This window comes from Rhyacophila brunnea, unplaced genomic scaffold (assembly GCF_057557595.1).
Source record: "Rhyacophila brunnea isolate RB1 unplaced genomic scaffold, BYU_Rbru_1.0 scaffold_4, whole genome shotgun sequence".
In the NCBI taxonomy this organism is placed as follows: domain Eukaryota; kingdom Metazoa; phylum Arthropoda; class Insecta; order Trichoptera; family Rhyacophilidae; genus Rhyacophila; species Rhyacophila brunnea.
Genome location: NW_028233068.1, coordinates 27,985,038 through 28,010,601, shown reverse-complemented (window position 1 = coordinate 28,010,601; position 25,564 = coordinate 27,985,038). Strand labels below are relative to the sequence as shown.

The following is a 25,564-nucleotide window of genomic DNA, read 5'->3' as shown; positions in this document are numbered from 1 at the left end:
CTCTACGGAATAAATGCGAAATCGGGGAAACGATTTGGTTGGCATTACTGAGTTCAGATTAAATTGCGGTCACGCCAATTATCTGTGAACACCAATTGTCTCGAGGTGCTTCCTGATTATTAGAATGCTTGACTCACCGTTTGCTTGGGCCTGAGCTTGGGCTTGAGCTTGAGCCTGGGCCTGCGCTTGCGCCTGAGCTTGGGCCTGAGCCTGCGCTTGGGCCTGCGCGTGGGCGTGTGCGTGTGCCTGGGCCTGGGCGTGCGCCGCCGCGGCTGCCGCGCCTCCCAGGACGGGGACGAGGTGCTGCTGCTGCGCGGCCGCCTGCTGCTGGTTGAGGTTGTTCAGGTTGTTGATGTTGTTGAGATTGTTGATGAGGTGGTGGTGGTCGTGAGCGGCCGCCGCCGCCGCCGCGTGCTCCAGCAGCGCCGCGCCTTCTAGGGCCGCCACTCCTCCCGCCGCCCCACCGCTTCGCAAAAGGAAAAATTGAATAGATTAATAACAGGCTCTCAATTCTTCAAATAATAATGACAAAAATAAATACCTAAGCAATTACGAATCATTCACGAGAATAGAATTATGATTATGTCGCAATTTGTTGTATGCACAGCACCATCAACCGTCCATAAATGCACTTAAAATAATTCTGTAAAAACCATCATCAGAAAAGTTGTAAAAATATTTATAAGTCAACTAGTGAGTACCCGGCATGCGTTGCAGTGCCACTCAAAAAAAAGAAAGTGTTTGTGTTTTAATTCTGTTTATTGAAGTTCTTTTGGATATACAATATTTTTTGTTTTTCCGTCTGGTCCGTACACGAATAAACCAGAAGGTTTTCCAACCCGTGAGCAGGCCACATACAGCTGTCCATGTGAAAAGCATGGATTTTCTAAATTTGGTATAAGAACGAATACGAAAAGAAGAACATAGTTGTACTAATTCAGAAACCTTCGCGGGCTTGCGTACAACAACTGACTAAAGTTTCATTACATTCGGATGAATGGTATAGGAACGCATACGAATAGAAGACGATATAATAGAAGAAGCAGAAGAAGAAGATGGTTGTACTAATTCAGAAACCTTCGCGGGTGTGTGCACAACAACTGACGAAAGTTTCATCGCAATCGGATGAATGGTATAAGAACGCATACAAATAAAAGAAGATAGAATGAAGAAGAAGAAGACGATTGTACTAATTCAGAAACCTTCACGGGTGTGCGCACGACAAATCACCAAAATTTCAACGCAATCGGATGAATGGTATAGGAACGCATACGGGACAAACATACAAACATTCATTTTTACATACATATAAGGATATGGGGAGAACTTTTCATTAAAACTCAGAAGTTTTTATTTTATCGATAATTATTAAAATATAATTGCGTTAAATTATCTTTTTTTATTACAGTTGATTCCATTGGTGGCAATTATTGGAGGAGTGGGAATAGGACTGGTGGGCTTCATTGGATATTCTTCGTCTACTCGCACAGACGTTTGGTAAACATACTCTTAGTAAAAAAAATACCTCCTTATAAAGTAAATTCTGTAACACTTAGGCCTTCCCCCCACGGAACAATGTATTTCAATGGCGGCTCGCTGACGGCGAGACTGAGATATCTCAGTTTCAAAACGGTAGCGAAGAGACGCGACATGCTAGTCGCGCGGTCTCTCGAGTTTACAGTCATACCAATATCAGTAGATTCGGTGAAAAATCATATTTTCTTACCAAAATTGGTAGCACTGCGTAACAAGCGTCATGCTATAAAAACCATAACAACCCAAGACGTCAAAAGTACAAGATAAGCAAAATTGAAATAACATAATTGTATTCGAGTAAACGCAGCAGCGTGCGTGTTGTCAGTTTTTGTACAAAACAGCTGATGGTCCAGTTTGACAGTTTGAGGTTATGTGATTATTATTTCAAGTGGGTTTCAGTAGCGCCGTGTGCGGAGCATCACATTGGTCAGTTTATGAGTTAAATCACCAACCAGTTCCGTCAGATTTCACTTGCGCCGTGGGAGGAGGGCCTTACACGACCCTCTTGAAGTTTCTATCTCTACTAAAATAATTATTTGGAATTTTGCAGTTTTTACACAATCCTTCGAAAATCCACTAAGTGAAAATAACTAAGTAGGTATTTCATTAGCATATTTTAATTATTTTAAAAATTACTTTAAGTATGACTGTCGGACATTAAATCCGATAAAGTATTACGTAATAAGAATAGTTGTTGTTTTCCCCAGGTTTTCAAAAAACGCTGGTAACCGCGCCCAAAGAATGGACCTTGAAAACCCTCCCCATCTCAAGGTAAGAACCATTGATGTACTATATAGGATACGTATCTACAATAAAGCTTATGAACACTCCTTACGGTAGGTCGCCATAGACACGATGAAGGTATCCAACTTTCAACGAGGAGTCGAGCAATGAAGATTAATATTATTCTCCTTCTTCTCGTGCCATCACAATATATCGAAAAGATCGGTCACCACCAAAGCTATAGTCACTTTATTTTGTCTGCTCTCACGGAGATTCGTCTTCTTCTGCCACGTATACCGATTCATCTCCATCTCATTATGTGACCAAATTACCAACCTGATATGGTTGTCTAGTTTTTATGCTAGGCAAGATATATCATTCTCTCTCATTCAAAGCTCATAAATTAGAAAAAAGGGGGATTCAAATACATAACATATAAGTATTATGATATATAATCAATTCTTAGTGCAGGATACGTGAACAACATCATTAATGCTTTAGTCACCTAATGATTAAAATTACTAAACGGGTGTTTTTTTAAGGATATATATAACTTAGGATCAAATGCATAGTGAAACTTAAGTGGCCGTAAGCAACACTTTCGGTGACTCAGTGGAAGTGCCAAAACAAGCGACGATTTAATTATTATTATTCTTAATTAATAAGGTAATAAGCATCTCCGCACATGGCCATAAAAGCATCTGATTGTAAATGAAATAATTATGTAATCATCTTTTTTTTTAAATACGATAGTATCCAGGACAGCCAATCTGGAGTTATGAAAATTTATAAGGAGAGCAATTTGAAAAAAGAATTTTATTGATTTCGTCGTGTAATTCGTCCTTTAAATAGTACATTTTGATGCAGGGTTTTGAATGTGTGAGTGTCCTACGAAAATGAACCACGCATTATAGACGTGCAATAGTGTGTGTAATACACCAATATTAAATGAGCGTCAATGCATAGACCGAGAGCAGTTGTCAGTATTCGACGTATGACGTATTATTATTGACACGTGTTTAAATTTATCCCGTATTCTTCCTTACTCGAGATCGGTTGCCTGCTTCTCCTTACCCATTAGATATTCTAGCTCCCATTATTTCTGAGTTCCCTGCTTAGTACCCTTGATAATATGACGGATAATATGTACAATGTATCTACATCATCATAAGAGTGTCAATCATGTGAGCATTATACCTGCCTATATGTAGCTACTTATTTAGTAAAAAATAAAATTTGACGAAAACGTGGCGTAAGTCTACAAAATTGAGAAAAAATAGTCACTTTCTTTTCGTCATTAATTTTCAACTTGTATTGATATGTTTAATTATGGCATGCAAGCAAATATAGACTACAACTTAGAAACTTCATTTTAAAATTCTAATTCCATCAAGTACCTTCGGACGATAGTATTAATATTCATTTTAAAAATTGAGCGAAATGCAAAAGTCAAACGGGGTCATAGAAACAAAGTAACCGAAGGCCAACGCCGCGTCCTTGGAGAGAAAACTTTGACCTTCAGTCCAGAGCGTCCTTGATAGATATCAAGAGGTCGCGCCTTTGTCACTGCGGATATAAATAATGTACGTATGCATTTCGATGGTTATTGCGAAACTTCTACGGCCAACACGAATTTTACTCCATTAAATAAAAATAGAATATAATGCACAAAGGGTTACTATTTTTTAAAGCTAAAAAATACTATATATTCATGAAAACAACGTGGGAAATACGTGACGTGATATTTTTATTATTTTCAAACAATTAGGATAAAATTATTATTATAATCAAGATCAACATAATGTGCCTAATGTGCATAATTTGCCATATTAAATAACCTTATCAATCTTATATTTCAAATAGATAAATTTAATTATAAGAGGGTACAACACTATAATTTTAATGAATGCATTTACTCATCTTACCTAGAGACAATAATTATAAATCTGTAACAGAAAATCTGTACGTGACACATAATTAAGACCAAGGCTATCACAAATCAAAAACATTTCAAATGCCAGATAAATTCTAATTGATTTATGTTGTATACTTTTCCATTTCACCATTTTTGCGACCCAGGTTTCGCCTTTCAGCATGTTTAGGTACTAAGCACACTCACCCATGCCAAATGCACAAATGACACAGAATATCTTACATATCAATACCCACTGAAAGCTAAAAGGCGAAAACCAGTGCGTAAAAAATAACTCAAAATACAAATATAAATTAATTATAATTTTAATGCATATTCCATCAAGTATCCTAAGTCGATAGTATTCATTTTCAAAGTAAGTTGAGTATTAGAACATTGGATATTCATTGCGTGTTTATGTATTTATTTAACAATAATTGAATGGAAAAATATCGTCTGAAATACATATATTTTATAATAAAAAAACATGTGTTTACGACACAGTCATTAAAACTCACGATGTTTTTGTATTTCTTTGGTTTGTTTAGTAAAAAAAAAACACAATTTCATAAAAGGGTTTGAAGGCGTAATAACAGTATAAAGTTTACAATATTGTACAATTAAATAATCATGGAACGATCGTGAAAATTTTTATGCAAACATTTGTGTTCTCCATATTTTTGTACGGTGTCGAGTCGTGGACTCAAGCAATTGATGCCTTTGAAATGTGGTATTGGCGTTTCGTATTTCTTGGACAGAGCACATGAGGAACCAGTCAATCATCCAGATCCAGAGACTACACATAAAGGAACGGCTCTCGACAATGTCTGACGCATTCTGCAGTTTTTAGACATATTGTCCGGCGCGAACCGAATATCATGGACACTGGTGGTTTTGGATAGCCTCTAGGGAAGGCGAAGCAGACGAAGAGACTCGGCGCGATGGAGCGACCAAGTGAAAGATCATACTGACGGCAGCCTTCATTCTTCCATGAGAAAATCAGAGGACCGAGGTGTGGAAAGTCTTAATCGCTCAGTAGATGAAATTTCAAGAGAAAAATAATATTTAAAATGTCAGAAAAATAAAAAGCAATCACAAATGAAAAAATAAATATACGCAACAAAAAAATTTTTTTTAAGTTACATTACACGCATTTGAAAATGAGCAATAAGTATATCATTCAGGGAATGTAAAAATGTTTAAAAGGGTACGTATAAAATACAACAATGTTTTGTTAAAAGTTATGTCTCTCGGATTATTCGTAGTCGTAACTCGTAGAGATCCGTAGAGATCCGCCGTAGACGACCGTAGAGACACGTCATTACTCATTCATCGGCATCGTCCAGTTGGAAACGCTACTGCACCCTAAATCGATATCGACAGAGCTCGCCTCTTTCAATACGTATATTATTTATGTTACGTACCCGCTTACGTAATATTTATTTGAAAATCCCGGTCCCGACCGCAGAATCTTCGGCAACGGTTAATATGCTTAATTTAATACAATTCGCTATTTTGCCTTGAGGCATCGAATATCTGCCTCCCCTTCCATATTTGCAGTGAGCGTGTAGGTATGTGAATGAATCAAATTTAATGGTATGGAGATGTTGACTGTATTAGCGATTTTTACAGAGTCGGTATTAGTTTTGATAAAATCATACCTACCTTATTTCAGAAAAAGATAAAACAATATAATATTTACGTAACTTCAGATAAGCCACAAAATTGAGTAGATCAACACAGTCGCTGATTGGAAATCAGATAAACACTAATATTAAATTTCACATTATATACCAGCAGATATTCCAGAAACCGGTAGGTAGGTATATATTATTGTAATGGAAGGGAGTTTCTGCGTTTAGCGAATTAGGATCGCGTCGCATATTCCTCTGCTTTCGTGCATGATTTGTTCTGATGGTACCAATGGCTGATACGAACTCACAAAAATTCAAATATCTGGGTATTCCATACCACTATTATTCCATATAATATATTAGGTAATGTACCTATCAACTTCTGTGTCACTTTCTTTGCATGAGTTTCACCTGCCACGCATTCACACCGGTAATGTGTTGTCTGGCACTATATACCATTCAGGTCCATGGCCGATTTCACAACTATCCTACATAGTCTCTATCCCGAGCTCGCTCGCTCTCTCTCTTGATTTCTATTGAAACGACGTTAACCATAAGTTAACGTTTGATAGGCGATTAACTGCTTGAAACTATTTTTTTTAAGTAATTTTACTGATTGCTCCAAATTTTGTGCGTTATAGATGCAGACTTCCCTTAAATTACCACTATGCGTGCATATATCTACTTTGGACTCTTCCTTTCCATGAGAAGAATCTTAATCACTGAACGTTGCTCTAAATTGGTAAATTTTTTAGTAGGATCAGACAACGATCAGTTTTCTATAATATTATAACTTTGAATGTCAGAATCGCACATAGCTGAAATTTGTACCTACGTGTATCACCTCGAGTCGCAACATACACGGATATGTTTCAACGCGCTCAATATTTGCTTTCATAGTAAGGTAGATAAATTAATGAACGTCCCAAGTACGCATACCGTGGCGCACAAACGTGAAACGTATTTCAAAGTTTGTGTTGGACCTATCCCATAAGCTAGGTACATCCCAAAAACCACTTGAATGTGCAGGACTACTATTCTGATGGAATATCAATAAAAAAAAAAAACCGATTCGGGGCTGGGATAAGGGCGGCGCGATAGGCGAGGGTGTCGGGCACACGGAGAGCAGGGCCGAGACGGGATCGATGTGCCATCCGGTCATGCGCCCTGCGCGCCAGCCGCTGGCTCGTGTTGCTCCTCCACGCCAGATACGGGAGTGGAAATGCCGGCCGGCGAAATCAGAAACGCAATGTACAAATTAATACTCGACATTGAATTTCAAATTGTTAGCCTTTATTAAATTCCAAAGACATGCTAGGGAAGTATTTATCTAGTAGGTGAATTCTCAGTCGGACTTATTATCTTCTGGATTTTTTTCCGGTTTCTATGGTAACTACTCAATGTCATTTCATTCATTCATAAATTGCCGCATTGATAAAACTAATATTATGATAAAGATAAGTTCATATTTTTTTATTTCGTTTGCTCTACAATCCTATGTGGATCTTGGCCGCCTCGCGAACGAGGTTTTTAAACAGATTATTTTACGAAGAATGCACTAGGTACCTACCTACTTACGCAACCTATCAAATCCGTGATCGAACTAAATACATATTTAAAAACAACATGTGAATTCGTCAAACTAGGGATTCGAACCCACGATATTAGAAGTGGATACTTACATCACGGGTCAGTGTGGTTTTCTCGTTATACTTAAGGGCCCACATTCGCCACGTAGGTCAAAATGGAGGTTTTATGCTATTTTCAGAGCATAAGCCTGGACACTCCTTAAACGTTGTAGACAATTTCTATTTATATAATTTTGAAGCCTTATTATCCTTTATATTTATTTTACACATTTGACGACTGCATAAAGTATTTTTATTACTTAAAATAGTATTCTTTTAAACCTCTCGATCATTAGAATATAGTCATATTTCAGTACATAAATGTGCAGTGGTGTTAACATTTTTTAGATTTCTTAATTTTTAAACACATTTATAAAACCATTAGTAAAATTAATGTTAACATTATATAGTGAAATATTTACGATAAAAAAATATATTTATAATCTCTGTGATCCCAAATTTGACCAGAATTAGGCATTTTATTATTCAAAAATGGGCACGATTAACACATTTGAAGATAATTCTAAAGCAACTGATTATAAGCTATGTCTTTGACCATTCAAAATGTGATAAAACATCCTACGAATAATGATTGTTTTATAATAATTATTGACCTAAGAATAAGGTAGTTTTTGAAATACGCCATTTCTATTGGCATTTCCCAGTGGTTAAGCTACAACATACGGCCGTAGCCATAATGACAAACGATAACTGAAGTAGGAAGTAAGATCATGTTAACGCGCGTGTTTGAACATGTACCGAACCGAAAAAAATGTTTTTTATAATATGATTTAATTAAAATTCGAATTAACCACGAGAAAGCTCTCGAGACCTCGTCGTATCACTTGATTCACATGTCATCACTCAAGGCTTGCCGCATAAGTTGAAAGAAAGAGAATGAGCGAATCCCCGTGATTTAAAATGGGGCGAAGTTTCCCCTTACCGTTTCGCAGTAACTCTTTGACACAACAGGAGAATAATTATTTGACGTTGACTGTTGAATGCCAAAAGACGATTAAAACTTATCATTTTCACGAAGAATGAAAATTGAGGATTTCTTTGTGATGGTGAAAGATATGCCTTATCGTTATTTAATTTATAACCTCTCAGTGTCATCAGCCAAATATAAGTTAAGAATGATGATGGTAGTGTCGTAGAACCGCTGCCAATATTGATACTGGATAGTAGAACATGTCCTACTTGAAGTTGAACATGCCTGTTTTATAGCAAACAAAGACAGTTCGTTGGGAGACATCCCATGACGCCTTTCAAATATTAATTAAACGAACAATCTGTTTCTAACTGAACGTTGTGTAAAATGATAATCAAAAATCGCTGGATGCACACGGTGCAGCTTATTTTGATGACCCTGAAGTGAGAACAAGCTGTGTTTTTGGGTGACTTTTCAATTTCGCTTTTCGCGGGGCATATAAAATAGGACATGAGCTCGGCAAAAGGTGAGCCGCGCACACAAATAGTGTCAACGACCTTGCCATGCCACGCGTCTCGCCCTATTGAAAAAAGCTGGAGCAAGGCAATGTGAAACGAAAGCACGCAACACAACCCAACTATGCCCTTTTGACATGAGGGCTCAATTTAATGTGAGCAAGTTTCTCAATAAAAAAAATATTTAGCTTTTCTTATCGAAAATCACAAATGAAGCCGCCGACAAATGATGACATTCAAATTAGTAAAGGTAGTTAGTTGTAACAGAACATTTTTTTAAATGAGGCTAAACTAAAAAGGTTGGGCGCCTTTTGTTTCACAGGGAAAACTGTATACTGTGGTGCTCACGCTTTATCGTTTCACAACGTCCTAAAATTGTACCTAATATATTCTGAGAAACTAATTGAAAATGTTCTCCTCAGAATTAGATAACAGGCTTTTTAACAGCTTTTCCATAACCCACAGAATCAAGGGTAAAAGGAATTTCTCAGTGGCAATATATGCGTACTGTCTTTTGGATGTTTCCATAGTTGAAATGATAAAAATGAGATTTTGACAGAAAAATTAATCTAAATGGCACGTCGTTAAAATAAAAGCCTGACACAAATCTGTACAATGACCACCATAGAGATAAAGGATGAAAATAGTCAGCGTATGAAACAGCACATTGAATACGATAGAATTTTTTTCGAGTACCTACCTATCTTGCGGTGCAGTGTGCCTCTGGGAAATGCTTGTTTCTCAGAAACATAATTTGAATACCTATCATCCGTATAATAGATTTTTTTTTAAGATAGACATTATAATATTTTTGACCTACTTATAAAATATTCTCAAATACTTTCATTATCTAATAGATAAAACATTCATTGATAAGTAGCACAAACTAACTAAAAGATATTATTTAAGTGAGTAGTTTAATTAAATCGTAAAAAATTAGCACATTGATATTTGTTAGTGCACCCACTATGGAGCAAAGGTTAAGCATGCTTTCCTCCTAATCAATATGTCGGTAAGTATGAATCCCGCGGCTCAGTCAAATTCGGTATACAGAATATTTATCGTGCAGACGATATACTCGATTAATTCCAGTTTGACTTATTTGTACAATTTATGATTGATGCATTTATATTTATATTTTGACCATGTCCGATCCTAAGAAGATCATATTATGAGCCTCCACGGAATGGAGGTTTGTATTAACAGTTTTTTTTGTTTTTACGAGAAATGGATGATATCCACTTGCTCAACCTAGTAGGTTCAGACTCAAAACACAAATTGAAAAACAATAGGTATGTGTATTTTCCAGACCCATGATTTAAACCTGGGACCCACAACATTATAAGTCGACGCGTTAGTCGCTCGGCCATCGTGGACGTTTATATAGGAACGGATAAAAAGAAAAATCCACTGGTAAAATTCGAACTTAAGGACACATTACAATTCGTATCATCAAACGTTATTTAGGTGAAAACGGTAGAAAATAGTATTTTTTGTATAACTAAACTTGTGAAAGGTTGAAATTCACATGTTATGTCAAATGAGTTGAGCGAAAAGCTGACAACCAATCTCGTCTAAAAGAGTGGGTATCTTCCGATGCTTCCATAATGACGAGTAGGTTCGCATAGTTGGTCATGGAACGGAAATAGTGAGTGAACTATGTATTATAGCGATGAATAACGGGCTATATGGGGCGAAAAGATAAATATGGCACGCTCAATTACCCTATTGTGGACAACGAAGCGATTTTTCTTTAGCGAGACTTTCCAAAGGAAAACTCTCTCGACACCCCATTCACCTGCTATTGTTCGCCGTGTGTAAGCGAAAGAATGGGCAAGAGCCGGCTGAAAGAGACAAGAATATTTGAAATTAATTAATTTATTAATCAGCTAATAGATGTCGGCGCGTTGTAGCAAGCAGAGCAGGTTTGGTGGGCGCGGTGGATCGATGCGAAAGAAGGCGACTCGAGCTCCGGAGGGCCACTTCTATTCCCAACACTGCATTACAATATTAAAAGAATTATTATATCGCTGCATTTTTAGACAATATCAGCTGTCCTTCAATTAAGGGCCACTGTTAGGCACCATATAAATAAAGGTAGAATATTAAGAAATTGGTGTATGTAAGGAAGCTAGGTCTGCACAATCGTTAAACTTTGTACCTATACCTAAGTGTTTGTATCATTTACTCATTACGATACCTATATTTTCTTATCGTGTAAATCAAGAATGAACCTTGCGAGATTACCGTCATAAAATATGTATACCTATATTATATCACATGCGTCACGCGTCAGGCTTATAATGTCGTTCGAATCCCGGGTCTGGACCTGGTCGAAGGTTTTGAAGCAAGATTTGGTTTATTACGTTGACGGTCAGGCCATAAAATTTAAAAACACAAAGCGCGCCGAATGTCCTCAAATAGTAGATATCAATATTGAATGCGCGTTTCGTTTACGTAACAAACTTTAATGCATATTATAAAACAGTTATAACTATAAAAATAACAAATTCTTTAACACGTGTTTAAGATTATTCCATGTTTCGTCACAATCGGGATTTAAACCTTGTTATGTATTGCTCACTCAAAAACTCACTTATTTACCCATTATTTGTGTTCTCAGATTGGAACCATCACATTCATTATTTTATTTGGTATCTTATATTCATTTATATTGTTTAGTGGTTCTGTTAACTTTGAAGAATAATAATAATAAAGATAATTTACAATGGCAAATAACATTATTTTCCAAAAAAATCTAGTTGAAAATGGCATCGTGTAATTCAATAAAGCCACCACAGGTGAAGTATTCATTTTTATGGCGAGTCGAAGGAGGGGAAACGTGTGTAAGAAGGCGCAGCAAAAGCCACAACTCCGAATACCCGAGTAGATACCTACGTAATAAAAAAAATATCGTTATATTATCGAATTGGTATTAAAAAATTGAACGACGGAAAAAATATTTACAGCCGTTTCGGCCCGCATACACCCATCATCGTAAAACCGGAAAATTGGAAAAGTAACGCTCCACTATGTTTATACCATACATGTATACCTACTTAAAATTACACGTGTATATATTATATTAATTGGATCTTGGCCGCCTCACGGAGGCGTTTCGTGACAGATTTTTGTTTTACGAGAAATTGATCTTAGCGACACACTTTTAAAAAACAACGTTTGATTTTACCAGACCCGGGATTCGAACCCGAGATTCACGACTTTATAAGCCGACATATTTAACCACTCGGCCATCGCGGGCACAAACTGTACATAATGAGAATATCTAACTAGTTATACATAGGTAGCAAACGGGAAATATTTTTGGATATTTATATATTAAGCAATCATAAAATATATTATTATCACGGTAAATTCACAGGCCAATAATATGTTTCGATTTCTCCAAAATTACGAGTCGATTGCAAACTCCAATGTAAAATTGTACCGAAAATATATTTTTAAACAAACTAAACCCATCTCCGGTTGTTGCGCTACGAGTGATGTGTGTGCTGTTATGTAAATATGTATGAAATTACTTAAATGTACAATGAGCGTGTTAATAAAATAATTAAATAACAAAAAAGTGCTATAATCATGGATATATTTTTTATATTATTAAATGGGTCTATTGACAATTTTAAAACGACGAAGTTTAAAACAATATCATAATATTGATTCCCAAGCTGCGAAGGACAAGGCATCATAATGACATAATATGCATTTTTTTGCAACGTATAATGACTGTTCAGCTTCCAAGGATAGCCCAAATTCTTAATTTTCGACCAGTATACGGGCATGTGGGCACGCACATTAATAAATAACATTTTGAATTGAACGAAGCTTTAGTGTTGTAAAGTATTGACGCCTGCGTGGAATATAGCTGAACTTTAAAGCAAGGGAAAATATGTGACACTTTCAATATTAGCCAGGTCCACTAAACGCCTACTTTTCGACCATTCTTGACACATCATCAAACAAATTGCGTTCATTGAATAAAGTTCTTCTACGATCCGTATAAAAGGAACGATTACGGGGCGAAAACCCACCATGCAAGTGACCGTCATTCAGAGCAGAGCTTATTAATCCAAGTAAATTAGCCGAGCCGGGGATCGTATCTATCGTAATTCATCCAACAGGGGTACGATAAAATGTTATGATATCTTCGGCTATTATTACAATAAATATATTATTAACATCCAAATATTTATATGTATCCTGATTGTCGCAAGAACAGATTTAATGTATTTACCTAATTTTCTCAAGAGAAACGGCGTTCACTTTATTATAATTAATCACTTGGTATTAGACACGTATAAAAAATGTTCTATTATCCCAGTTTCAAAACTTCCCACCCTTCAAAAACTTAATTGTAACTTTGAAATTTTATTAGCTACCCTCTTCTCACATAACATTCCTCTTTTAATCAAACTAATCGATAATATCACATGAACTAAAATGAAAACTTTAGCACTCATCCGATAAAGCTCACCATGAGAATGAGACGCGTGTTATAAAATTATCTTGATATTTAGTGAATGAAAGTGAAAAATGCATTTTATAAATTGCTATACCTATCCTACATCATCATCACAATCTTGCCGTTTCAATAAATCGCCTACATTTCAGCTTTTTTACGAGAAATTCTTGTCAACCACTCGGCCAACATATGTGGTCCATTCTTTGGTTTTAATCACATTTTTAATACCAATATTATGTCGATTTTATAGACCCCCAGCTTCAGAAGTGGATACCATTGCACTGTTTATCGGAGGCGCTACGAACTTGACCTACAAGAGATTTAGAAATAATATTGAGTATTAGTGCATTTGAGAACATGTTGCTGTTGGTCGATACTATCATTGCTAATACTAAAATATTATATAAGTAATATATAATATATATACAATAATATATACACTATATATATATTTTTTTTTTTTTTTATAATAACCATACCCTTGCTTTTTCGTACAAGGTGGTTGGGTGGGTTAGTTGCATTGATGTGGGGCTAATTAGGTGCCTCCATTTATATCTTTAATTTTCTTTATGGCCAGGATTAAATATTTTGTGTAGTGTTCTTGTGTTGTTCTATTGCTTAGTGCTTCGTGAGGCTTTTGGAGGTCAATTTCGTGATTATGTTGTCTACATAGAGTCCTGAGAGTCCATCGCTCCCTTTCTAGTATAGGGCAGTCGTTGATGACATGCCACACAGTTTGAGATGTGTTGCCGTCACATGGACAACAGTCGTCATCCCTCAATTTAAATCTTTTTAGATAAGCTCGCACCGATCCGTGGCCTGTTAGTATCTGTGTGAGTTCGTGTGATATTTTTAAGTTCCTGGCAAGAGTGATGGCACAGTTTATGTTTGGAATAAATTTCTGCGTTATTGATCCTGTGGCGGATGTTGTGTATCTGTGGTTCCATAGCTCTATGGTATCTTCGTTTAGTTTTTGTTTTGCGTAACTCAGAGGGAAGTGTGTATAGGTTAAAGGTCTTTTGTCTGTTGTGGCTTGTTTAGCGTATTTATCAGCTTCCTCGTTTTCGGCTATCCCTGTGTGACTTCTTATCCAGAAGAATCTGGGGTTTGTTCCTATCATTCGAAGCTGTGTTGACAGTGTTAAAATGTCTCTTACAAGTGGGTGTGTCGATGATGGGTTTTGGAGAGCTACCAGACTGGATTGGCTATCTGAGAATATGTTTACATAGTCGTGTCTGTGGAACTTTAATCTTTTGAGTGTCCACTCGAGAGATTCTCTGATAGCAAATATTTCTGCTTGGAAAACAGTGCAGTAGCTTTCGAGCTTAAATTTTCGGGGTGTTATTAATGTTCCATTTTCGTAGGCTACAAAAGCTGCCCCTACTTTGTTATCGATTAGACTGCCATCTGTGTAGATCTCCAATCCTGTGATGTGGTATTTTGTTTTAGTGTCTTCGTCAACTGTTCCTATGTGTTCTATATTTTCTAGATGTCTGTTACCAGGATGTGGAAGTTGTGTGTAGTGTATTTTGTTTTCGTATGTTCTGTCTGTAGGTAAGTGTCGGGGAAGTATGTGGCTTGTTTTAACTTGGTATATTCCTGTAAGTTCTTGTATTTTTATATCTATTGGCGCTATTCCTGCCAGGGCTTGTGCTGACGTTAGCGATATTGTGCGATATCCCTTGCAAATTGATATTGCGAAAGGTCTTTGCGCGGAATTCAGTCTTTTTTGGATCGACTTTCTGTGAGTTGCTTTATTCCAGACCGATGCCGCGTAAGTTAAGGTTGGCTCCACAGCTCCATGATATATAATTTTTAAAACTTCAGGAGACGCCCCCCAAGTGGCTCTTGCTGTTTTTAAAAAGAATTTTCCCATTTGAGCTGCTTTCTTACATATGTAGTCGACGTGTTTCGCCCAATTGATGTGCCTGTCTAGTATTATGCCAAGAATTTTAAAGGAATCGACCAACTCTTTCGGTTTTCCTTTCCACTGGATTTCTGGTGTTCGTATTTTCCTTTTGTTGATAAACATTATATTTGTCTTAATATCTGAGAAGGTTAGTTTTACGTCTTCACCCCATGAGTTTACTTTTTGAAGCACGCTATTGGTTTTTAATTCCAGTTCGTCGGTGTCTTTTGCTGCTATCAATATTAACACATCGTCAGCAAAGGCTTGTATGTATGTATTGTGGGGTAAGAGTATTGTTAATAGACTGTCTAAGGCGATATTCCATAGTGTTGGGCCACAAGTTGAGCCTTGGATGCAACCTTGGGTTTGGTCTTGTTTTATTTCTTCGTCTGCATACTTTAGTTTTACTTCCCTATCTTGTAGATAACTGCAAAACAGTTTGTACAAGTTAGGCGGTGTTGACTTGATTGCAAGGGCGTTTTTTATGTGTGGCCACCATGCGTTATCAAATGCACCTTGAATGTCTAGGGAAATTGCTATGAGTGATTCTTTCAATTCGAGATGCGTTGAGATTATGTGTACGGCTTTGTTTAGTGCGTGTTCTGTTGATGTTTGAGGGGTAAAGCCAAACTGTTTAGTGCTCAATTTGTTGTTTTTTGTAAGATGCCAGTGCACTCTCTGAATTGCTAGTTTTTCTAGCACTTTTCCGAAAACGGGAAGGAGGCCGATAGGCCTGTACGATTTTGTGTCCATAGCATCTTTCCCAGGCTTAGGAACGGCCTTAATGATCGCTATTTTCCAGGATTTCGGGAAGTGAACGAGTGTCAGACATTTATTGTATAGTAGTAGAATTTCTTCAGGGAAGTTTTTTGCGAAATTTTGGCAGATATCTAATGTGAGGTTGTCGTGTCCAGGTGCCTTTTTTGGAGTCATATTCTGTAAGGCGGATAGGATCTCAGTAAGTGTGAATTGGATATCATCCTCTCCGCCCGGAATATGGTTGTCTGATGTAGTGTTGAATCGGTGTATCTGTTGTTGGATCATCGTATGGAAAGAATTTTTTTCATTAGGGCTTTTGCAGAGTCTTTTGCGGATGAGTGCTTTACTCCCTCTGTAGTAAGTGTCGATTGAATATTGCTGGCATTAGTTTTTTTTGTTATTTTGTATAGCGAAGACCATGCTGTCATTGGCGTCTGAGATTCATAAAATAATTTAGCGCTTTTAATTTTTGCTTCCTCAATGGCTGTTTTGTATGCTTCTCTTTTGTCGATATAGTCAGTGAGCTTTTGTGGTCGCATGATGTCACTTGAGTTCTGTAATTTCCGTTTTGATCTGAGAGTTATTCTTTTCATTTTTGTTAATTCAGCGTTCCACCAGATTGGATTTTTCCTAATATCATGTTGCGTTTTTTGTGGGAGTATTTTATGGCATGCGATAGAGATTGCCGAGGTGACCGTTTCCACTGCAGTGTCGAGTTCAGGAGTTGTATGTATGTTTTCAAGGAACTGTTTATCTATGTTAAGCTCGGCCATGTTTTCCCTTGTCAATTCATTTATTTTTCTCCAGTCGGTTTTTTCATTTGTTATAAAAATGCGTGTTGAGTCGGTCATGGGTGAGAGTACGCTAATTGTATTGTTCCAAGTAAAGGTGATTGGGTTGTGGTCTGAGATGGGGTTGTGTTGGTCTTCTACTGTCCAGTTAGCAATTTTGTGTGTTGTGTTTGGTGAAGAGATAGTGATATCGATATGAGATTTTAAATGTTTCCCGTTCCGCCAGGTGCTGTAAGTTGGAACTGATCCTTCATTACATACGTGCCACCCAATGCTGGCTAGGCAACTGATGATCTCATCGCCTCTTTTGTCATTTTTCGGGCTCCCCCACCAGCTGCTTTTTGCATTGAAATCTCCTCCTATTATATATTCGCCTTTATCTTTTCCTAATTTTTCAATTTTTTGGAGTGTTACCAATGTTGAGGATGGTGGTGGTATATAAATTGATCCAATCGTTAGCTGCAAGGTTCCAGATTTCAAGGTTGCAAATGCATTGCACTGGTCAGATATGTCGCTTCTCCAAAGAAGGCGGAGGTTAGGATTGGAGATGATTATTACGGCTTTGCAGGGGTTTTCCGATGTTCCGTCGGCCTGATATATTGTTAGATTATGGGGAGATGTTACTCTGCCCGTATTTCCGACGTAAGGCTCTTGAAGAAGTAATATATCATAGTATTTGGCCTGAGCTATTATGTGATCCATTGCTGAGCGGCATCGCTGAAGATTTTGTTGAAGAAAAATAATTTTTTTGACTGCCTTATTCCTAGAAGTTTGATTTTTCTTTTGGTCTGATGTCCATTGGTCGACTGTTGCTATCTGGCTATGACCGATATTGGCGTGTACTAATTTTATTTTAGCAGCCATAATCAATTGAGTTGAGAGACTTTTTTAAATATGCTTCTTGTGCAGGGCATAGTTTTTCCCCTGTTTTGTGACTAGCGGGCTTCCCATAGCGTGTACAAGTTGCACATATTGGTGTTTTATTAGACTGTGAACACTCGGTAGATATGTGACCCTGTGATGCACAGTGGGAACAGACTTGAGGCTCTCTATATATATATTACGTACGAAATCAACGTTGCATTTTCTTATTACTAAACATTTTATTCACATCTTCCAACGCGAAAGGGTATAACAATTGTGCAAGAATAATGGTAAATAAATACAAGATTAAAGTTTCCCAACGCCTGGCCAACCTGATCTTCCATTTCGAAACTTATTGTAGCGAACAAACGTTGAAATAGAAATTAAAGAATTTTTCAGCCTGCGTAGGAGAGCAATGGATCGTAATAATTTGAAGGGCGTCTTTATAGTTCCTATATTTTTACCTCAGCAGATATTTTACAACAAATATTTATTTTATTTCCTATTTACATATTAATCAGAGGTACAGATGTAATTCTCTACAGTCTACAGCTACACCATGTTCTATTCATTACCGATTACCATACCAAAACAAATTAGCGCCACCCGAGAAGAACCCTAAAAAATAAATTTGTTACATAGTTATTTTATCACGTGAATCCTTCCGATTCAAAATTATTTATTGTGGGTTTAATTTTACCGTCCCTCTGCGAGCGAGATAGAAGTATTAAGTGCGAAACGATAATCTATTGAAGAGACGTCGTGGACGGGGAGACGTAAAAAAGAGGGGTTTGCCTTGTTGCTAACTTGGTTAGTATGTGCAAGTATTTTTATAAAGGAGTGGGTAACACATATACATAGGTATAATATGGTGGCTTTGATTCGTGATTCTGAAACGGTGTGACATCGTCGTAATTGAAACTTAAGACAAAGCATCACTACAACGCAAAAAAAATCACAGGGGTTCACGACACTTTGTTGCATAGCAAAACGTCGAAATAAAACAAAATAATATATCGGCGTCGATATATTAAAGAAATAAAATAGGTCATAGATTGTATATTATACTTATATCGGGAACAATATCAAACTATATAATTATATATCTATTTCGTTATTCACTTAGATATCAGATGGCTGATGCATAAATTATTGCAATATTTCCGGGACTATTTACAATACCGTGAGAATTTTGTGCTGAGATGCATTGGACTCGCTCAGAGGTAAAACGGTTTTCACATTAATTTGGTCGTGCGTTTGATAACATAAATTCTGTGCTTGCCAGCGAAGACGAAAGAATTGTAATGAATGTTTGTCCTTACACGAAAATAACTACAGGAAATAGATATTAGTTTTAATTTAGTTTACATTACAAAATCATGCACGTTTGCATTCGAAAATTCGTGACTCGTCGTTATATTATAAACTTTCAAGACGGATGTAACTACGGGATCCTTACTTATTGTGTACGTTAGCCATAGTAGGCAGAAGTCGTCTTTAACTTTTAATTAGATTTACATAGCCATAATTAATCAGATTAACCATGTTTTAAATTCTTTTTTTAAATTTGTTAGAATTTCACAAATTTAATATCATGTAATGCGATAATAAAAATATCAGTTAGTTTGGGTGAACGTAATGATGTAAGACGTATTTTATAACGGTTCCTTAGTATAGGGATAATCGTGGAATAGGTAATTGGTTAAAATAATCATATCGAGAAACGTCCTTCAAAAAGTGGAAATTTAATAAAGAATTTAATTATGTTAAGTACTTAATCGGGTTAGCATTTACTTGGTTTCGAAAATAATAATATAACTTAGATTAAATAATTCTACAGGTTGGTTTATTAGTCGACAGGTACTTCGGCTATTACACCATTATTCAAAGAAAAGACGCTTTATAATTTATACCATAAATATAATATGGTGGTTTCTTCCGCTTCAATATGATATTCTCAACATTCGAAGCGGACGAAACCGGTCTTCATCACTAATAAATTATATGGACAAAGTAAACTTGTTGTACTTTATTTTAAATAATCCAGCAAGAATTGACAGTAAACACCATTAAAAATATGCCTCATTTGTCACTGTGTACATATAATTTACTGTGTGTGATATGTTAACCCATGTGTGCATTTCAATCGTTTTGTCCACTGCGGTGGTACAAACCTGCCGATGTCAACTGCCAGATCGTACCTGAAACAATAATAGAAAAGTCAACATTAAAATCAAAGTTTTAAAATTTCGTCAATGAATGTTTCAATCATAACTTGATTCCGAATCTGCATCGTGGCGTTGCGTTTCACGTTTTCATCAAATAAGATGCATCGGTAACATACAGTGTCGAGATAATGAAAATGTACATTTATAATGACAATGCGAGCCTACGATCGAATATCCCCGGACAAAATAGGTTCGCGCATGCGCATACGCTGCGACAGACACCAACCACACAGAGCATAAAATTTCTTCTATCCCACAGATACAATACACGCTTAAAATTTATTTCAGCAACGTACACTTGCATAGAAAATGCTTTTCCCCGTCCCAGGCGCGAAGAAACCCTGCGCTCCAAACGAGAGGCACAAACCACCAAAGCAGGGAAGACACAAAAGACATAACGTAAATAATATAGATTGTTTTATTTTAACGTAAACATACCGTATTTCAATTGCGGAATACACTTACCAGAACCAAGACCCTGGATAGATCGAGAATGTTTCAAGATACCTAATCACAATAGCGGTTCACACTCTCACTTTAACACCAAAATCCGTACCTTTGGTGCGGGAGGAATACGCTGAAAGCCTCGTAATTTGGGCATGTCTTTAAATTTCATTTGAATTGTTGAAAAAAAATGATTTCGTGAAGAAGTGTGCTGTTCCCGGTTAATTTTTTAAAGTGGTATTATTTTAAATATCACAAAAATTGCATTCCTCGCTGGTTATTGTTACAAATTCGTTTAGAAACACAATTGTAGCAACATAACATGTCTCACTCTTAAATTTACTACATACCTACATAAGTTTTCATAGATTTTTTTCAATATTCCAGCAACAGCGGTTCAAACCGATTAGTTATTATTTAACCTGCCCCTGTGGGTGTATTAAGGCTATGCCTCAGTTGAGGCATGCTCTAAAAAGATCGTGGCTAGGCGATGCGCGGATTTCGGGTCGCGGGTGCAAATGACGCATGCCGACCGAAATATAATCTGTTATATAAATCCAACATGCCTCCATTTAATGTTCCATTTATTGTTCTATTAGTAACAATAATAATATATTCATTGACATGTTTTCTTTTTAAAGTAAATGTGTAACGTTTTTAGTCATCTTTACACGATTTAAGAATGAATGCCCCCGTCGCCATCACGAAGCAAATTGACGTATTAACACCTCAACGTTCGCTCTCAGACTGCCAGCGAGTCCAAAATTTCGTCGCGCCTATAGTTGAAAATTATTTCGTATTCCGTTTCACTGAAGTATCGCCTTAAACTAATTGAAAATTCATTGGCTCCCCGCTGCATTTTACCCACTACAAAACTAGACAAATACCTTGTGTGGCAGCCCTACCCAAAATAACGTACACATGTTTAATATTTGCAAACACACACATACATACACCCCAACCCTCCATAACCGCCTTGCACCCACCTCCTAAGTAAACCGCCTGCGAAAGTGAAGTTTCCTCTCCACTACAATATCTGCCGATACCCACTAAGAATGTTCTCAGCCAGGCTAGTCGTCCATAGTACCTACATACGAATCTAATGAATTTAAACAAGATTCAATCTCTTGCGTAACGCTATTCTAAAGCAGGTTAGTAGTGAGTGATATTGCGGTTTAGGTTGTTTTTTAATTACTTTTATTAATCCGTGTAATCAACGCGAAAATTATATATTTTATATGATATGAAAAATCACATTTAAAACCCAAGTAAGCGTTATGTATATGATCATACCTACTCATTTTTTAATCATTTAAAAAAAATATTAGGAACTCAGCCCTATCTCAACGGGACGTTTTAATACGTTACACTAATAAATTAAGCGTTTATTTACTCTATAAAATGAGTTTATTCACCACATATAAAGATTATTCTTAGCTTATCAAAAAAGAGTATCAAAATTTATATTTGAGATTACATAAAATTACTGTGCGGTAGGGGTAGAAAAGGATCTATGATCTATAATCTATACGATGTAGGAAAGAGTTAGTTGGTAAAATTAATTAAAAAAGTAATAATTGAGTAGAGGGGGGGGTAGGAGTTTTCAATAAAAAAATGATGAGGAGGAAGAGCAATTAGAGATAAGAGTAAGTGTTATTAGTGACGGAACTATGAAGAATAATTCATTTATATATTAATAAAATAAATTACCACTTTTCCAGGAACAAAACAATTTTCCCCTCTTAATTAAAATATTATGGGAAATCACCGTATTTGTAATACTTAAAGATTATTTAAAAACTTATGTCTTAATGACGTCTAAAAACAATGAAAATTCTCCCCGCGTTAGTCCGCAGGCAGCCCTGCCTCCACACACATATACACGCTACGCTATCGCCTACCCCTACACTTTTCCACAGTTGCAAAGATTACATACAACCCCGCCGGCATTGCGCATGAGCATGTCACCCCTCACCCCGTCGGGCGGCGCGAACCCGGGCCGGGCCAGTAGCGACGGCAGGCTCGCGCGGCTCACATGTCCACCGCCGGATGTGACGTAACGATTTTCCGAGCTCTAACGATCCGCCGCGGGTACACGCCCAGTTCTGACAACCTATCTGCCGGTTTTCCGACAATATATCAAATAATTATCCGATCGGTTCCGTCAACGCAACGAATGCGAACCTTAATTAGCGCGTCTGCATCACGATGTAATCGCTATCGAAGATATAAAAGGACTACAGTTTCTCGAGCGAACCTTCCGTGACCAATGGCCGCCGGCTCTCTTAACAATATAAGAAATTTCATCAAAACCGGTCGTCCTTCAGAATTTATTTCGTCAATTACTGAATTGACAACAAATCGCCAGACCCACTAACAGTGCGAAACGATTTGAATCACGGGAAACTTAAGGCAACAAACGGAGAGGCTACCGGCGTATATCGACATAACCAATGAATGCACTTCTTAAAATACGATTTTAAATGATTTAATACTTAACGAAAAACATGCATTTACATATATATATATATAATATATACATATGTGTGTAATAAAATGACTGAATAAAGACAAAGCTTCGTGTTTTATATTTTAAACGTCTAAGCATATCTCTATTATTAAAAGAAAATTGCATTGTGGTTTGGAAAGTGGTTTCATTTGGTATTTCACATAAAATAGTCAATATACCAAAAATGAGAAGTAACCTATTATACTTTTCAATATTCGCCAGTCGATATAAGCGCAATGGAATTAATCTCTGAAGTAATTTACTATTGCTAACATAACCTCCTTGATTATTTTTAATGCAACGAACTTAGCGGCAGCGTGCACTGAAACATCTTTTTTAGCCGTTCGTGCATGATCGATTTTCCTCGCAAGCGAGCGCGTATTCCTTTCTTTCTGTTTTACAAGACAGGATATAATAATATTCTTATCATTTACCAAAATAAAAAAATACCTATTTATCATCTTTCTATGGAATCTGCTATAGATTTAGCTCTGGGAAAATAACGTTGCGTGCCAGAGATTTCAGTCGAAAACATTATCTTTACATAATATATAACAATAAATTCACAGAGTCAGCGAGTTATTTATTGGGTATAAAATACAATAAATTAATCAACATAAAAATGAAGTTAGGTCTTGTTAATCAATTGTTTATCATTTCTATTGCTGATAACATAACCTGTAATAAAATAATGTCGCGATATCACAAAACTATACTTTTCTAAACAACATTTAAGAGATACATCTACAAACTCGCCTATCTATCTAACTAGTATTAGTCAAACGATGCTATAATATATTGGAAACGTTCTAATTGCATTAAATCAAAGACACTGGCATTTTTAAACAGAAGGATAGCTCGCACTAGAATAATATATACAAAAAATTAATGTTTAATAAGAATGAGTTTTTAATGCACATCTGTATGAATCGTATACCAGTCAAGACAAATCGCGAGAATGAAACTATATTATAATTGTTTTAAAACACTTGGCTGGATGAAAATCCTGCCATTATTAATACCAGATACGATTAAATTAATGTAACAATATATATAAATAGTATCTAATTTATCTTCAAGCTATTAGGAAAAAGATATTAAAACTTTCCCAACCCATAGACAATGCATTTTAATTAAATGTATTGTATGGCTAAGTCGGCTATCACGGTTAACTGAATATTATATCCAACAAAGAAATTAAAACTCAGTTTATCGCGTCCAAATAATAATACTAACCAAATTCGATAAAATTAAGCAACGTCCTCACGTAAAATGTGCAAAATGCTCTTGCTTCAGAGTAATTCACAAGTCATCGTCTAGTAAGTAATTAAAGTTTATAACGTACAAGCATCTAATTGTAATACCAGTATGAACACAATATGAGGTGAAAAAGTGGACAATGTGCAAAAGTGAAAATTTGTGGGAAGGTGACATCTTGCTGGCTACAGATTCCAACAAAACGCAGCCGTCCGCCATATTGTCCTGTCACAGCAGTAATGTTATATTTAAATGTACTGCTGAGGCGGGACATGACGTCGGATGGCGTGCAAACTACCACCCGAGAAACCCACACGAAACCCAAGAAGACACCATAATAATCAATCCATGTGAAAATTCTAATGTTATGACATCCCGCTGAAGACTGTATTATGTTTCCACTAGGAGCGCCGAGTGACAAACCTTCAAGAATATGAATGATCAACTCTCTCAAAGAAATTATATTTCCAGATACGACCTTAGCTTTCCCTCAAATTGGCATGGTTATTTATGTATCAACCATCAACATATGAATATACCACCCGAGAGTTCTGGGTTCGATTCCCTGTGAGGACACAATATTTATGTGTTCTTATCAAAGCCTGGGTGTTTGTAATTGTTTAAAATTACTAACAACCACTTTGTACGAAAAAGCAAGGGCATGGTTATTAATAATTCTAAAAAAAATATATGAAAATATGCCTACTAGGTATAACAGGTATAACTTTACTAAATAAAGATACCGTTCAATTATCCACGTCGGATATAATTCCAGTTTGGGATTAAAATTCACGAGGATACATCGTATTAACATACCTAATTATATATGTATATCCAAAGCATGAATGTATGTGATATTAGTACATATGTGTGTTCTGCATCCCTATTCTACTTCCGGATGCCCATAAAGGTACTGGTAAAAAACACGCCCGGACTGCGTGGTTTATAAATCATAAATCATTTACCAAATAATACAAAGACATATTATGGAATGTTTCAGAAAAATGTATATTATAAACTTTCTAAGCTTCATACCTGGAATGCTACATTCTTAAATAGTGTGTATATTCAGACCTTAATAAAACATTAAGCACACTGAATGAATATAAACACCTTTATTGGTATACAGATGTCATAAAACACGATTTATTTATTAGCCCTTTTTAAATACCTAAAATGGGTGATAATTTTCCATGATAGGTTGCAATTACTAATAAATGCATTCTTGAAATATTGCTTAAATCCCACCCCCGCCACTCTTTATACAATGGAGCGACCGACCGAAGAATATGTATTATTCAAACTCATCCAGAGACAAGACCTAGTTTAGCTAATAACTTAAAATCTTACAAAAAGAAAATTATTTTCCCATATCTTCACATAGAAATTCATTGAAAAACATCCTTACACAAATTCAATAACGCATGCTAGCTGATTCTTGAAT

At 36.3% G+C, this 25,564-nt stretch overlaps 2 protein-coding genes across 2 annotated transcripts in view; one reads left to right on the top strand and one right to left on the bottom strand.

The window, feature by feature from the left end:
- Positions 1-25,564, bottom strand: part of msi (RNA-binding protein musashi) — a 139,443-nt gene that overhangs the window by 7,003 nt on the left and 106,876 nt on the right. Inside the window, exon 2 of the mRNA XM_085954098.1 lies at positions 138-466. Coding sequence (XP_085810224.1) covers positions 138-466 — 329 coding nt within the window. The remainder of the gene's footprint in view (positions 1-137; positions 467-25,564) is intronic.
- The window catches only part of LOC147067197 (uncharacterized), a 128,487-nt gene that overhangs the window by 38,048 nt on the left and 64,875 nt on the right, over positions 1-25,564 (top strand). Inside the window, exons 4-5 of the mRNA XM_085954100.1 lie at positions 1,409-1,497; positions 2,244-2,307. Of these exons, the coding sequence (XP_085810226.1) occupies positions 1,409-1,497; positions 2,244-2,307 (153 nt within the window). The remainder of the gene's footprint in view (positions 1-1,408; positions 1,498-2,243; positions 2,308-25,564) is intronic.